Below are 17,723 nucleotides of genomic sequence, written 5' to 3'. Positions count from 1 at the left end.
CTGCCATATGATTCCCTAGGGTTATTCACGTCACAATAAAGGCCAAACTTTTATCATTGCAGGGAAAGAGGATATTGGCAACACACACAACTGCAGAACAACATCAACCAATGCATTACAAGTGATCTCAGGTTGTATTCCGATTGAACTTAATGTGGCATACCGAGGCATGATTTCTAACTTAAAGAAAGGTTAAGAAACTCAAATCCTCGACATTGTAAGTAATCCGGCAACGAACATTCTGCAGGAGCAAATGATCTTTGGACAAAATTCACTGAGTAGAAATACAGATGGAAATCCAGTGAAACAGGACTCGCTACCAGGGAGTTCATTGAAGAAGCAACATTTGCTGTAAATAAGAAAGTTATGGGATGGTTTTATCCTTCGATGACAACGTCATATTTAATTACTGGACATCGTTCACTGCAGGATAAATTGTGTAAATTTGGACTTGAACCTGATCTTTTGTGTTTTTGTGGGGCAGCAGAAGATTGGAGGCATGTTCTGCTTTATTTCCTGGCTTATGACGACTTCAGACAAGAACTATTTAACAGCAATCAACCCATTAGGACTGACAACCTCAATATTTTAATCCAAGATGCCAAGAACTTTGCAGCATTCAAATCTTTTTCTGACAAGGTTGTTTAAAAGAAGATGCACCTTGTTTATTAATTCTAGAAGTGGACAACAATAGACTGATGTATTCATGAACTTATATTTCTACCTTACTAGGTAGAAATATAAACTAACAGCTTATATTTCTACATTAACAGCTAGGTCAAATAGCTGTTAACTTAGAAACTAAATATTGTTTTCTTAAATTAGTAATAATATTGAATGTATATAATGGTATTAACTATACATAGATTTTTTTTTTTACATTGAATTTATTATTTTTTTGTCCCTTTTTTTATTTATATATATTTTTTCCCTCAGGTTGGGCAGCCTGAGGGCTCCTGTCCTTCGGTATGGCACTCCTTCCACTGGATGACAAATTGGTACAGCAGCACTACATAATAGAACCAGGCACAACTCCTCATGCTTAGATATGGGCACTAGGCAGTGATTGACCGGGTGTTGATTGCTGTAGGCCGCATTACTTTTTCAACACAGATTTTCCAAGGTGGAAGTCGATTAAACGTCTAGGTGCTACCCAAAACAAGTACATACGCATACATATATATACATAGTATATCTTTTATTGCGTTTTATTGCTTGCAAGTGAAGGTGTATAATTAAAATAGTTTCTTACGCAGAATGCGATGATTGTAAATAGAAAGTGTTTGTATCTGTATATATGTAATACAAATGTATGTAAATAAACCCACCCCGGGCGTTCTCTGATGGTGTTCTGAGAAATGTTATGAACTGGAAGGTTCATGATGCATGGACGACTAGTAACCATAGATGTATTACCTTTGATTATGAGGTTGTGAGATAGAAAAGGACCTGAATGGAGACCAGTAGTTTTGCATGAGAATGATAAATTGGGAAAATTTTGATTCCTTTGTAGGGAATAATATTAATACTATTAATAAAAGATTTTAAAAGAAATAATGTGAATCATTTTGTGGAAACAATTACTAGTTTATTGTATAATGCTTGTGAGAAATCAACAAAGAAGATAAGTTGTAAATCAGTGCCTTGGTGGTCAAGAAGATTAACTGAATTGAAATATAGTGTAAGAAGACTGCGAAAAAGATACCAAAGAGTTAGAAATCGTTCTGGTGCTGAATTAGAAAAGGAAAGATATGTTTAAGAAAGAAGATTATATCATCATGAAATAAGGAGTCAAAAAGAACTTGCATGGCATAATTTTGTTGAAGTGCAAGGAAATGAACATCCCTGGAGATTTGTTTATTATGTGATAACTGAAAAGAGTAAAAGTGAGGACATTATGTTCTCAGTGAGGGATGAAGCTGGTCCGGAACCTTCTTCAATCAGTTGGGAACAATCTGTGAGGCACGTTTTGAAGAGTTTATTCCCTGTGGATAAGGTGGAGCTCTGTACACAGCAGCAGCAGGATATTGTAGATTTAAATTTTAATTATCGTCCTGCAGGGTTGGAGGAGCCTTTTACTCGACTATAATTGGAATTCGCCATGAGTCTTGTCAAGAATGGGAAGGCTCCAGGTGTGGATTTCCTGGAGGCACAGGAGATTAAGAGTTTTTACACTGGTTATTCAAAAATACTTTTGGATTTATATAATGTGTTTGATTAAAGGTATCTTTCCAGAATTATGGAAGAAAGCTGGGCGAAGGTAAAGAAAGCCCACACGAGAAGCACGCAAAAGTTCGATAAATTTACCGGTAAAAGTACTTTGCTGTAACCGCATTTGTATATTGTTGCTCGCTCAGTAAACATACAGTGGGTGTTATCGGTTAGGAGTAGAAATTGAATTCCATGAGAAATCGAAACCCTCCCAAAGTGGAGGGAGTAACCTGACCTTTTTTCTTTAGAATCACTTGTAGTCTAGTGGATAAATTGTTTATTAAGAAAAAAAAAGGCAAAGGTAAAGGAAGCCCACACGAGAAGCACGGCAAACTTCGAAAAAGTTTACCAGTGAAACTACGTTACGAACATTTTTTACAACGCCAGAACTTCCAATATGATAAACTTCCAATCTGTTCGTGATTCAATTAGTTAATTCAATTAATGATTCTAAAGAAAAAAAAAGGTTAGGTTCCCCCCCCTCTACTTCCCGAGGATTTCAAGCTCCCGTGGGATTCAACTTCTACCCCAGACCGATAACACCCACAGTCTGTTTACCGAGCGAGCAACAATACAAATGCTGTTACGGCAAAGTACTTTTACCTGTAAATTTTATAGAACTTTTGCATGCTTCTCATGTGGGCTTTCTTTACCTTAGCCGAAGGCTGTCCTAAGGGTAATCTTAAAATTACGGGAGAAGCCCACGGATAGATCGACATCATACCGTCCTATTATTTTATTGCCGATTTTAGACAAGATTGTTAGTATTTAGATTAATGAAAAGATATGAGAATTTGGGATTAGTATCAGACTTGCAATATGGATTTAAGAAGGGAAAGTCCACCGAGGATGCAATTTGCAAAGTTACGGATTTAGTAGAAAATTATGAGGGGTGGTATGTCTTGGTCTGTTCGTGGACTTTAAAGGCGCGTTCGACATCCTGTGGTGGGAGAGTATCCTCCGAGGGGTAGAGCCGCCTGCTGTCCCAGAAACCTTTATAACATCTTTTGAGATTACTTTTCATATAAGATCTAAATTGGAGGAGGTTGTTTATAATGTGGAACAAGGTTGTCCCCAGGGATCCATACTTTTACCCTATGTATGGTCCACAGTACATAAATTTCTTCAGTGATGTGGGTGACACTAATATCATAGCGTATGCGGATGATACTGTATTTTTAGTCTATGGACACTCCAGAAGTGATTTAGAGAAGAAAGCTAGTGACTCACTTGAGAAATGGTTAAAGTGGGCTTCGGTCCACAAACTTCAGATGTCTATGGATAAAACGGTCACTATGATTTTAAAGGGAAGGTTGAGATACTAGGCTCCCTGTTGTTCGGCATGAAGGCACTCTCTGAGGTGTGTTAAGAGAGTTAAGTACTTGGGTCTTTACTTGGAGGAGAGACTAACCTTTTTGAAACATGCTAAGTTTCTGAAACAAAAAATAAAAACCCTTTACGCTAAGCTGGAGAGTGGAAAGAGTCCATTGGGGCTTGAAAGGGCATGCCCTGAGGCTGCTTTATGATTGTATCTTTGTTCCCATTGTGACGTATAGTTCCGGAGCTTGGTGTGAAAGAGCCCAAAATTCTTTAATAAAAAAGCATTTGTTATCTACCCAGAGGTTCTCTCTTCTGGGTTTGACCCGAGTGTGTAGAACGGTGTCTAACGAGGCAATACAGGTTATATCAGGGAAAGCTACCGGCGGATCTTTTGGTGATCCGTTAAATTTTGAAATATTGATGTAGGAGGTGTCTCCAAGGAGAATTTGGATATCAGGTCGTGCCCAGTGGATGGGGCGGCCCCGGACCGGCTGCAGTTTATTGCTGAAGTCAATAGAATGGATGAAGAAATAAAGAAAGTGTGGCAGCGGAGGTGGGAGACTTTGGAGAAGGGTAGACAAACTTATGTATTTCTGCCCTCTATTGGTATAGTGGATTTAAAGGCGAGGCCTTGGCTTCAGTTTGGTCTGTAGGGTTGTTTCCTGCTCACTGGCATGACCTGATGTCCAGGCTTAGTGAATTCAACCTGGTTCCTTCTGGACAATGTTTTTGTGGAAATATGGAGACTGGTCCTCACATCATGTTTCAATGTCATATCTAATTGGACCTTAGAAGTGAGTTAGAGAGGGATACCTGACTGCAGGATACCATACAATAAATTTTTTAAAATAAGAATTGGTTTCTCCTGTTTATGGAGTTCCTAAATAAGGTTTTTCAAAGGCGTGAGCGGCTGTTAAGGGACCCTGGGTAGTAAAGCCCGCCTCCTCGAGGAAGGCACGGTAACTCGAGCTGCTTGGGTGGTGTGTCACCACTATTGGTGATATTTTCTGCCCAAGTAGTGAGAGGCTGAGTGGCGATCGCAGGATTCATGTTAAGGAGTTTAATAATTTAACTTGTTTTGTTGAAGTTTTGCTTTGCTAGAAAACTAAATTTAGAAAGTTTATAGTCCAAAATTTTAGCTTCGGCGCATATGGGCTGCGGCCTAGGCGGCACCAAGAAAATTGAAAGGTTTTACTAACATGAACACCCCCCCCCCCAAGTTAAGATAGAAAGGGCGCAACTCCCCATAGTCACCCAAACAAGGGTCTTAGGAATAATAGTAGATCATAAGCTATTCTTCTTACCCCATACTGTGCAACTAAACGGCGAAATCAAAATTCTCAGCAGCAATAATGAGAATATCAAAGAATGATTGGTGGCTCTCCAAAAGAACTCTCTTATTATATTACAACACAATCTTCCTTCCAATCACCACCTTCGCTGCTCGAACGTGGTTCCATAGGGCAAGTCCACAGCAAGATCAGGGACAAACTCTAATTAATACACCAGAACATCATCTTAGCAACACATCATTTCTGTAGAACTGCCTCCACAACAGTGATGCAAGTGATAGCAGGAACTCTTCCCCCTGGATCTATTCCTAATCTTCAAAGGCCTGTGCTACTGGTTGAAAAAGCGCATCCCAGCTATATTCTAGATATACAAATAAACTTAGAAGTTGACATTAAAAAAAAAAAAAAAAAAAAGCTCGCTGCTATAATGAGCTACTTAATCTCTGGCAAATCAAATGGGACACCGCTTCGGTAGGGGCTACCCCTAGGTGCTTTCTCTACTCTTCCATTGTGAACTCTACAGAGACTTAAGGCAGCAATTTGCCAGAACTATAGCAGATTTTTCTCCGAATGTAGTCGACCAAATGATTGATTTTGATTTGGTAGTTGTTGGCGCATCGGCTTCTGTGGCCATATTGCACATCCCAAGGTTTTTGCAGTACTTTGATCCAAGCCCGAGGCGGGAATCGAACCCGCGACCTTTGGGTTGCAGGGCAGGTGCCCAAATGATTAAAACACCATTGAAATTGACAGCAGTCCAGACTTTCGCAAGGGAAGTCTTCAATAGAAGGAAACAACTTATGGCAACAGCCAACAATTAGACCAGGAAGTCAGGTTATTCTGAGACAATCCCCTGACACCAGCACCTAAAACACTATTCTACAACAACTATAATTTTTTTTTTCAAGTTTTTTTTTATTATTATATATATTTATTTATTTTATTATTTATATATTTTATCGCGATCTGCTCTGGACCGGGGCTCCTCAGCCCAGGGTAGCCTATTCACTCACTCTCAATTTTTTTTTTTTTTTTTTTTTTTTCCACTCTTGCATCTCTCCTGGATTGGGCCTTCTCTGGGCCATAGAAGTCCTTGTCCCCCTCTCTTTCTCTCTCCCTTCCTCCTTCGATCGATTTCATATCCTCCTGAGGAAATTCTTCTTTCCTCTGGGAGGAGGGCGAGCAGAGTGTCAGGAAGGCCTTGCCCTCCTGTGGCTAGGGACGAGTACCGGGAAGTGGTCCTCCAGGTAGTCAAAAGGCCAAAACATAGCACTACACTAAAGCTCACAAACATTTGGATTTTTTTTCCCTTATCACCCCGTGCGGGATGATTTTTTTTTTTTTTTTTTTTTATTACAGTACATACATGGCCTTACCTTGACAGAGTCTGTAAAAACTGAACAGAGCAACGCGGCGGAGATGAACTTATGTTCTAGGAGCCGCCCATACATACATACCTAAACATGATTGCTGACCAGGTACACACTTTAATGGCAACGGTCTTCCCCCATGGCGGTGTCGTCTTTCAGCAGGATAATGCGCCATTACACACCACCACCCGGATTGTTCGAGACTGATTCGCGGAAAATGAAGAATACTTCCAGGTATTGCCCTGGCCTCCAAATTACCCAGACATCAATCCCATCGAGTATCTGTGGTTTGTGGTGGAACAGCAACTCCAATCTGCTGCGTCTCAACCACGGACCTTGCAGTTGTTAAAGGATCTACTGGTTACGTGTTGATACCACAAGACACATTTAGAAATCTTGTAGCGTCCATGCCTCGCCGGGTACGAGCTGTTTTGGCTGTACTTGGAGGACCAACATCGTATTAGGTAGGTGGTCATAATGTTTTGGCTCATCGGTGTATATACACACACATTAAAGGGGACTCAAATTTAAATATGGCCAAATAAATGAATAAAAGTTATTTATTTATACTCTGTGCTAAAGATAGCAATGGAGTTTGCAAATACCGCATGAATATTTACAAATTCCATGTCGATAAATTCGGTATATCAGTATGTGGAAAACGCGCAAAGCAAACTGAAATTCCCCCAACCACAAAAAAAAAACTTCCCATAAAAGAGACATTTTCCGGAAATATTCCCAACCTACTGATATTTCTTTTCCATTTAAGGAGCAGCCAACTTTACCATTACAGATGATTATGATGAGTGTTATTATGAAACGAAAAAAAAAAAAAAATGCATTATATATTTCCAGATAATTGAAGGCATCTCCAGTAAGATTTTTGTCATAATAGAAGCAAGAACCATGGTTGTATTTGCTGCATCACCTAAAGAACCACCTCTAGCTGCAAAACTGTTCTGCGCTGGAAGTGCAGCCTGCATAGCTGATGTTATTACATTTCCCTTAGATGTAGCCAAAGTGCGGCTTCAGGTAAAGTAACTTGTTTTTAAATATACTGTGTGCACGCGCATGCAGACAAGAGATATCACTTCCATAGCACAAATTTAATTATAAACTTACTCATTATAAACTTAATTCATTTCACAAATATACGTGGTCCTATTTTTCCATAATCAGTTGTTTCAGTCGCTACTCATCTCAGTTGTCCTAATTATTTCCCCTTTAAAAGTGGTACTTGTGCATATGTTAGCTCATATTCCTTGCCAGAGAATTCCTAATTTGGAATCGCCTCGAGCTTAAAATTATCTGTTGCCTTTATCGTTCTCCCAACTCTATATTAATCAAGTAATCACTATTAATAAACCAGTTTAGGAACTCTAGCTTCCTTCTTTAACTCTATTTTCTCCAGTCTAACTTTTTCTAACAGATAGGCAACTTTTTTTTTTGGCGATTTTAATGTTCACAATTCCAGCTGGCTTCAGTTTTCTAGTTCTCAGAATGTGAAATAGGATAATCTGCGTGATTTCTATTCCTCTTTTCCTTGGTTAGATTATCGTTTTAAATCATCCAATCCTATTATTCGCTTAGATCATGTCAGTGATATTATTCTTGTAGGGATGAAATCCTTTATTCCGCGTTCCACCTTAAAATGTTGTCCTTTTACCTTGGTTTTCCTGAAAATGTATTAAGGATGTTCAAGATGGCCATTTGTGTTTTGTAGCATATCGCAATTGGCTTGTGTCCAAATCTCCAACTCCACCTTCTGCCTACACTAAAGTTCAAAAAAATTGTAACAACAGTTATTAATCGATCCAAACTCGGTTTTGAACAGATTAAGAATACAAAACGTGCTTCTTATACAAATGGTAATCGAACAATCTGTTCTCTTGTCAAGACTACGGGCAGCGACTTCTTCCCATCTAACTCGTACTTCTGATACAACCTGATAGTTCTACTGCATCTCAGCTAAAGATCAGCTTACTAGCAACCTTACTTTTTTCTAACTTTTGTATCGACGGCCTTGTTAAATCACCTCCTTACATACCTAGCACACTTCAATCAAAGCCGCCTATAGTATTGTGACGAGAGAGAGAGAGAGAGAGAGAGAGAGAGAGAGAGAGAGAGAGAGAGAGAGAGATGTTAGAATTAGGAACAATCTTAATGCCAAAAAAGCTCAAAGTCCTAATGGCATTCCTGAACTTGTTCTCAAAGCATGCAGTCCTGTTGCGCCGTCTTTTTACCATTTCACTGGCGTTTTTCTTCTGCTTGGAAACTTGCTCATATCAAGCTAGTTCCTACAAGCAGGGGTTGAAAAATCTCTCCCTTCCAATTATCACGTCATTGCTTGCACTTAACCGTATTCTTTTCAAAATAATGGAGAAATCTAAAAACCGCCAACTCTATTTCGAAACCTTTCATCTGATCAATGAGCGCCAATATAGCTTCCGTCAGTATCGATCCAGTGGATATATAGGCTCATCTTACTCATCTTTGAACATTAGATGGAAAAATTTGGTGAAATTCAAGCAGTTGCTCTTGACATTTCTAAGGCTTTTTTGAGTGTTTCGTAAAAGCCTTCTAATCAAACTCCCATGTTATGTCCTGCCAACTGCTTTTTTTTCCTTTTTATTTTGCAATTGGGTATCCAGTTTTCTCTTCGAAGACCACTCATTGCGGGTGTGGTAAACTTCTAATCATCTTCATTAATGCTGTTGTTCGACAACGTTCAATTGTTTATCCTGCTCTTTTATATTAATGATCTTCTAGTCACTAAATCTCATCCATAGTTTTGCCGATGACAGCACACAACATCCACCTCCGTTTGAGAAACCTTTCAGTAAACTAACAGCTTTAATTTTTCGCATATATCCACAACCAATTTCTTAAATGCCAATCGCCAGGTAATTCAAAGAAAACTTCTTTAACTTCAACCCTTCTAAAACTAAATTCTCTCTCTCTCTCTCTCTCATTTCTGGGAAAAAAAAATGTTTACTGCTCCTATTCTCATCTTTGATGACACTCAGATTTCCAGAGAACACTTATTCTATCAGTAATCTCCTTCTAATCTCAGTAAACTCTTCTAATCTCTCTCTGCTGGGGGAGGGGGGGTGAAGGAGAGAGAAATACTGCTCCTTCTGCATCAAAAAATTCCTTTAGGCGCTACTTTTCTTCTTTATAACTACTCACTCTGTAAAACTCTCAAATCTGCCATACCACTGAATACTGTTCCCATATTTGGAGTGATGACATCAAACCCTTTCTGATTGGGGGAGGAAGAGGAGGTACAACGCCAAATGTGGGAACAATATTCCATGATAGGGCGCATTTCATTTTGGTCGATTTGAATTTTGTGAGATTCTCCAAGCCTCTATATTCCACTGAAAAAAAGGGCAGTCAGGTTAGATATTGACCAGCATCTTACATAGTCTCTCCTCTGTCTTACAGACTTTCAATTATGCTGCATGTCAACAGCTTCGAGCTTTTTACCTTGACAGCGAAAAATGAGACAACGACAAGCAGACACTCGAATTCTCAGATCCCACGGTGATTCCTTTTACAATGAATGTAAAGCATTTTTTTATTGGAGTAAATATACGCTTAGTCCTCTGATGGTTCAATTTATAACTACAGCAATTTTTACTGTTTAAACAAAAATCCCACATATACCGATTACAATGCAGAAAACCATTTACCAATACATTTTAGAGTTATTCATTTTTAAGTGAGAAAGTTTCATACCCACACTATTTAGCACTTTTTTTTTTTTCTTTTCTTTTTTTTTGTTAATTAGTGCATCTTTCACAAGTTGCACTATCTTGCTGTACTTGAAGGAGCACTTACTTGTTTCAGCAGAAAATCGTAATGGACTTTGACGTATTAGAATATCAAAGTAATTCGTTTTAAGGGTGAAGAACTCTCGTTTTCAAATAAACAATACTTTTATATCAAAAGAGAAATCGTGCATGTGGGTTAATTCAGCTACAATGGGGAAGCGGACGCACTCAGGTTATGGAATTAAATCTCCACCGGAACTGCGCAGATGCATTCGGTTATGAAAAAAAGTATAATTTTGACCGTGGAACGCACTGGAGAGATCCCTAAATACAGCAGATGAGTAGCGTATGAATCAACTTACTAAATCTTAGGTTACTCAGTTGGTTGAATTTAAATTGCACAATAAGGTTAAAATGTGTAGGGAGCAAATGTGTTTTGTTTTCTCAAAAAGTAGGTCGACGATAGCCTAATTTTACATAGAAAATCTCCGGTGGGTGTGTACATCCAAGCAAAAGGCTGTATGTAACACGCGACAAGAACAATAAACAATTAGGTTATTTATACTAGGCTATAGACGTTAAATACGGACTAAATTTTACGTTAAAAAAAATTTAATGTTATACACATTTAATTCCATAGCTTGGTGAAGCAATTGTTCAGAGGATAACGGTTCTCACCCCCAACCCCACCAAAATTAACAAAATGCTAGATCTCAAAAAATGGCCAGATTAAAAGAGGATGACTTTCGAGAATTGTCCAGTCGGACAAATTTCCTCGTAAAACAGAGGCAAAAATTCAAACCCGAAATGACATAGTGGTTTTCCTACTGGACTAGTTTCAATGCGAGCCCATATTCTTTCTCAAGAGAAACGCTGCCCTAGGACGGAACCTTAAAACATCAGATGGAGGCAGAAAGAAAGCAGTTTGTGTAGTGTTGAATCCAGCGGAAGGGGGGGGGGGTAACCGGCGGTGAGAATAAAGTCCCCCCCAGGTGAAAAATAGTAATTTTTATTTTAATATTTGTTCAAAGACCTTGAATGCTGAAATTTTCGCCACATTTTTTGTTTATTTTTAATTAAATTTTTCTTCTTACTGCTCTATTTAGGGGACCATATTATCACAATGTGATTATAAAACACGAATTCAATAGATTTATGTCAAATAAACAAATGTTTACAACACCAAAAATGACATCAACTAGGGGTGTTAACACGGCGAAAATAAAACACTACAATTCAAAAGACACAAAATTTTCAAAATAATTAAATAAACACTTTTTGGCTGCACAAATTGTAACTAAAAGCCACTATTTCAAGTGTCCGCATTTTCGTTTTATGGTTTTCAGGTTACCTTTATCTTCACACAAACCATCTCTTGATAGTATTTCACATAAACGGTCTACTTGAGACTAATTCTTTGTCAGGAGTGGCCAACTTAATTTGTGATGCGATCTACCATATCAAAAATTTCATTGCACAAGGTGCAGAAATCGAGGATGACTATATTTAAAATTCGTCGTGATCGACCGAAATTAAATCCGCGATCGACTCGTTGGCCACCCCTGCTATATAATATTGGTGTAGATACACCATAGTTTACCCATAAATTTGAACTACGTATGTAGTGTAAAAGGCATCGTTTTAATTGTATCTCATATTGTGGGTGCCTTCACAATGAGATAGCTTGTATTGCACTACTTCAAATAAATAACACTTCTCTGGTAGAGAAGACTACTGTTATTTATTTTCAGAGGATACCACCACCCAGACGATCGTTTCGAAGCTAGTGGGCTTCATCATCAGTGGGCAGGCACACCAACACCATTTGGCATCTCTCATATTGTGGAAATAACTTTGCAACTGTGATGGCATGTTGCATTACCAGGGTACCAGCCCGCCCACCGATGATGAAGCCCACTAGCTTCGAAACGATCGTCTGGGTAGTAGCATCCTCTGAAAATAAATAACAGTAGTCCTCTGCCAGAGAAACGTTAGTTATTTGAAATGGTGCAATACCAGCTATCCCATTGTGAAGGCACCCACAATATGAGATACAATTAAAACGATTCCTTTTACACTACATACATAGTTCAAATTTATGGGTAAACTATGGTGTATCTATACTGATATTATATAGTTAATTATCAAAACCCATAAGGAATTATGCCTTGTGCATTTCGTCTTCTAATTCTTTGTATATCACAGGATGCGAATAGATTCGCTGAACTGGTTCGTGACAAATGCTACTGTAATTACAAAGTGTCCCGCGGTTTTCGGGGAAAGGGCTAAATGTCTGGGCAGAGAGTACTCTACTGCAGCCACTAATTCAATCGCCAGCACTTTCACTTTATGGTTTTCACATTCCCTTTGTTTTTTTCATAGCAAGAGTCTACTTGTGGCTAATTCTTCCTTTGTATACCGCAAACAAGACAATACATTTTATAATCTTTTTATTATATATGCATCTGTACTGTAATATTGCATCAAAATATCGGGGGCCCTCTAAGATAAGCTTAGAAAGCCCGAATTAATGAGTTATCAGAAAAATTAATAAATGAAGAGATTGATACACATGCAAAGAAAAAGGAAGAATAAGATTTTTACAATACAGAACAGTACTTGCATTTTTTATTATAATTTGTACATATATATATATATATATATATATATATATATATATATATATATATATATTATTTATTTTTTTTGTAAATTTTAATCGGTGATTTTCATATCATTAAACTGTGATTATTGTCTGTAATGTGGTTTTTGTGAATTGTCTATTACTGTTTAGATGTTGAATAATAAATATTTCCTTTTGTTTCCTATTTTGTTTTCTCATATTCTCTTATATAACATTCATAAATATGCATAAATATAAATATGCATAATTTGATTTTTTAAACCATATATATGAATATTATGCATAAATAAATATATATATATATAGTAACCCCCCCCCCCCCGCTATTCGCAGGGTTTACGTTCCCGAGAAATGCCGCGAATACCCATGTTTAGTCTCTAGAGCAAAGTTTCCGGCATCCCCCTTCCCCTATACTTCTCCTTCAACCCATGCACGGTACTAAGTACTATAGGTTTTGATACCTTTCGTGTTTGGGGTTTTCATTAAAAAAAAAAAAAAAACACTGAGTTATGGCTCCCATAGTAATAAAGGGGTTCCGTTCCAAAGTATGAAATATATAAGAAAAACCAGTCTAAAATTTTGTCTATGTATTATATGTACCTTCATAATATGACTATGTACATAGACAGTACATAGTGAAATGCAAGCATATGGCATCGAAATGAAAATAAGAAACAATTTAATATTAAATGTAATATTTATTAGAAATTTCAAACAAATCTTTCAAACCAGCATCTTTGCCAGCTAAAAAACTTATCCCGCCAGTGTTATCACCAGTTTCGCTAAAGTGTTGATAAAGGAATTTTGCCTTTTCACGAATGATGAGTGAACTTAACGGAATTTTATTTTGAGTTCGGTCTTCTATCCACAGATTTAAAGCCTTTTCCATTTTTTTCTAATTTAACATCACGAGTTACAGAGCAAATTTTTGAAGCAATTAGCGCGTTTTTACGGACACTACGGCGGATTTTTTCTTCAGACTTCTTGATTGATCGTACTGTTGACTCATTGATTTTATAATGTTTTGCCACTGAGGAGACACTTTCACCATTAGAAATTTTGTCTAATAACTCAATTTTATTCGCTAATGTCATCACCTTTGATCTTTTCACATTTCCCTTGTTATTCATAGCCATATTTTTGTACGGGTTAGAAAGAACTTGTCCACAATAAAGTCACTTTCTTCCGTTAACACACTCGAAAAAGTCTGTTTTACACTGCAAAACGGTAGATTTATCACTTTTGTAAGCATATCAATTTATAAATTTATTCAATTTATAAGCATATAAATTAAAAACAAACGACGAAATCTTCCATGACAAGCGCATAACACATACTGAACAAGGATTAGCGAGAAACATCCACGCTCGCAATTTTGTCACCCCTCTTCCCCCACCCACTGAGCACTGTTTTGACAGGGAAAGATAATTTTAGCAACGCCCATGTTTTTTTTATGGCGGAAAATGTTCACGGCACTTTAAAATTCACATTTTTTCAGGTTTCATTTTATATTAAATCAGCGACCGCGCATACAGATACCGCGAATAGCGGGGGTTTACTTGTATATGAATATTATGCATAAATAAAGATATACAGATTTGTTTCTAACATATACATATCTTGTAAATATTAAATAATAATACAAAATATAAACATATACTACATGTATACCCCTAAAGTTGACATTCTTCCCCCACCCCAGTGCAAACACTTTGGATTCAACACTGAGGTCGTCGTCATTTAGGGTAAATTAAGGAGTTTTCCCAGGCAGCCCAAGAACGATATGCCAAGTGGCCCAACTGAGTACCATCGTATCGTATAATGGTAGGCATTGCAGAACACAAGTGCCTCTCCCATGGTAGATTTGTTGCTATAGGCACTAGGAAACAAGGAGTAAAACTCTTAATCTGATTACCAGCAGTGATTATGCATGCATTAAGAATCTGCATATAAAAGAACCATTAGGTGGCAGTGATCACAGTGTATTATTGTGGATAGTAGTAGTAGGTTTTTTTTTAAGGCCATATTTCTCTGTATATAATGTCTGTAAATTGTGCATGTTCTTTTGTGGTCGATTTTCTGTTTTCTGGATGAAAACCCCTAGTTTCTGAGAGAAAAAAACTATGCTACCCATGCCAGAGACAGACTAACTCAGCCACGTTAAGAAAAACGCCCATAAAAATTCCTTGCAATATCGACAAGACTAACTCAAGTCTATTATATCCGGTGTGGGGAGGACAGCAATCCTACCAAATATGCTATACAAGAGATTATTGATATGGCATTTTCTTAAAGATATAACTGTCATCAATGGTAAAGGGAAGGGTTTTTTCCTTTCACAAAAGGCGACTACAACAGTCTCAGGCAGTTTTTAAATTCTATAAATATATTCTAAAGCAATACCAACTGATGATGCAATCTATAAAGCGACACTAACAACAAATTCTAAATGGGAATTAATTCTAGGAATTAATCATAGAAACTACCAAGCTTTTCACACCTGCCGTTTCAACAGCCGTTTTCTGGAACAACCTTCCTTCATACGTATTTCCTGAAAATTACAATCTACAGAAGTTCAAGTCCAATGTCAACAAATCTTCTTTCGTCTTCTCAACCTCCAACCCAAGCATGATCCTAAGTACTATAGGTTCTAATACCTCCCGTGTTTGGGGTTCACATAAAAAAAAAAAAAAAACACCAACTAAGAAATACTCTTCAAAGTATAGACTTAAATGGATGGCAGATGAACTAATGAGACTCGTGGCAGAGAAGAAAACTGCATGGGATGCATACAAAAAAAAAAAAAAAAAAATCGGGCAACACAGAAGCCTGTGGAATATATAAACTAGACTACAATTAAGTCACAAAGGAGGTTAAGGCAAGCAAATAGATGTTATGAGAAATCTTTGGCAAAGGATACAAAGAAAAACTGGAAGGAAGAGGATGAATCAAATTGGTCCACTTTACATTGATGACTCTGCTCAGGTTGCTGACAAGCTGAATAATTATTCTGCATGTACATTCACACATGAGAAATTCTTTAGGAGGAGTAGATGTATATGAATATTAGGAGCAGAAGTTCAAACTATACCAGAGGGCTAAATGATTTTGCAAATAACTTAGAGGAATGCAACAGAAATTGCTGACGTTAAATTAAGAGAGGCACCTGGGGTGGATGGGATCTGTCCAATTATATTAATTGAGGCAGTGAAGGAAGTAAGCAAACCTTTAGCCATAATTATGAAAGCATTCTTGGATTCGTGAAAGGCCTTTGGAGATAGATTAGCATTAGTAGTGGTATATGGTGTAAGAAAGCAGGCGTATACACTGGTGTTCAAAGAAAGTGCATCACCCGTTAAAATTAAAATTGTCGTCCGAATAACGTAAGTATATGGCAATATTTCTTATAGATTGCATCAGATAAGTTTGACACACGTAGGTGTTGACGTAATATTGCATCAGCTATATAAGCACTGCAAAAGTTGCGGTCATTCCTTGATTGTCAGGATGGAGAGTTACATGCAGTTGACACCACGAAGAAAGAGTGCTATTGTTGCTTTATGTGAGGAAGGATGTTCTTCCTGTCATATTGCTTTTAGAGTGTCTTGTAATCAGTCGACAATGAGTAGATTTCTTTCCAAACTCAAGAATATTGGTTCTGCCGATAGGAAAAAAGTAACCAGATGCAAACAAGTCTCTACGCCAAAACAGGACCTCATTTTGAAGCGCTTTTGTCTTAAAAACTGTAAAGCTTCTTCGTCTGAGCTGAAGAGAGAATAGAAGGAACATACAGGAGTGGTAGCAAGTGCAACAACAGTCAGAAGATGCCTCTTCAAAAATGGACTTGTCGTCCTAAGAAGAAGCCCCTCCTCACACAAAAAATGAAAAAGGCCCAATTAATTTGGTGTAAGGAGCATGTCAAATGGACCCCAGAGCAGTGGAAGTCAGTTATTTTCTCGGATGAGAAGAAATTCAACCTACATGACTCTGGTGGGAGACAAACATAGTGAAGAATACCATCCAGATTGTATGGGTCTACAGTGAAATTCCCTACCAGCCAAATGATAAGGAGGTGCATTTCATATCACCTGCAGTTTATAAAAGGTTCCGTAAATGCTAATGGATATGTGACTATATTGGAAGGCAAATTGCTGCCAACAATTAGAGACCATTTCAACCTGGCAATTAACTGCATCTTTCAGGATGACTCTGCTCCTTGTCATCGGGCAAAAAGTGCAAGTAGGCACTTCTGTAGTTACTTTAGCTTCATTTCTGCATTAGAAGTTCAACAGTAATGTGTTTACATTTGTTACAGGTGAAAAAATGGTTGGAAGAGCAGTCCATTACAACTCTTAGCTGGCCAGGAAACAGCCTGGACCTGAACCCTATAGAGAACTGTTGGCATCGTGTGGAATCTGCAGTTGCCAGTAAGAAACCAAAGGCCCTTCGTGAACTTCAAGAAGCCATAATTCATGTTTGGAACCACAAACTATCAGTTGATTACACTACCTGACAATTTTTTTTATTCATACCTCTGGAATGAAAGTTGGTTATTCTGAACAAAATTAAATGTCCTGATTACGAAAATATCAATCTTTTACTTCTGTCACGTCTACATCAAAAGATATACGCATTTTTTAAATACCTTGTTTTTATAGAATATCAGCATACATGGTTGCAATTATTACACACAATATATGTTACTTAGACATGTTTCCCATTAAGTGATTTCCATTCATACTCCCGACTGCTTTCCTGTTTAAGGAACCAACAGTAATCTCCCATCATGGTAGAGTCCCAGCAACCTTGGTATCATTTTTCCATTGCAGATACGTCCTAGTGGAAGCACTCTCCTTATTCATCACTGACATCTGCTAAGTTTTCAGGAAAGAAATCCAGATGAGAATGAAGGAAATGCATTTTCAATGACATTCGGCACCACATGTTCTTGTAACATTTCAGCAAGTTTGACACCAGTTGCTCACAGTTCTCTTATTTTCTCTTTCCAATGAATCCACACACAGCCTTGAAAGATCTCCATGCAGCCAGTTCAACATCATTCAGGTTTCTTTGAAATTTTTCATCTTTTAGGAGCTTTCTTATTTGAGGA

General features: G+C 37.7%; 1 protein-coding gene across 1 annotated transcript in view; it reads left to right on the top strand.

Annotated features, from left to right (window-relative positions):
- The window catches only part of LOC150084552 (dicarboxylate carrier UCP2-like), a 196,877-nt gene that overhangs the window by 131,721 nt on the left and 47,433 nt on the right, over positions 1-17,723 (top strand). Inside the window, exon 3 of the mRNA XM_090376485.1 lies at positions 7,049-7,225. Coding sequence (XP_090232611.1) covers positions 7,100-7,225 — 126 coding nt within the window. The 5' untranslated portion in view covers positions 7,049-7,099. The remainder of the gene's footprint in view (positions 1-7,048; positions 7,226-17,723) is intronic.

This window comes from Mastigoproctus giganteus, chromosome 6 (genome assembly GCF_048544385.1).
Source record: "Mastigoproctus giganteus isolate SK-2022 chromosome 6, ASM4854438v1, whole genome shotgun sequence".
Lineage (NCBI taxonomy): Eukaryota > Metazoa > Arthropoda > Arachnida > Uropygi > Thelyphonidae > Mastigoproctus > Mastigoproctus giganteus.
Note: the sequence above shows the minus strand (reverse complement) of the source record. Positions and strands in the feature narration are given on the sequence as shown.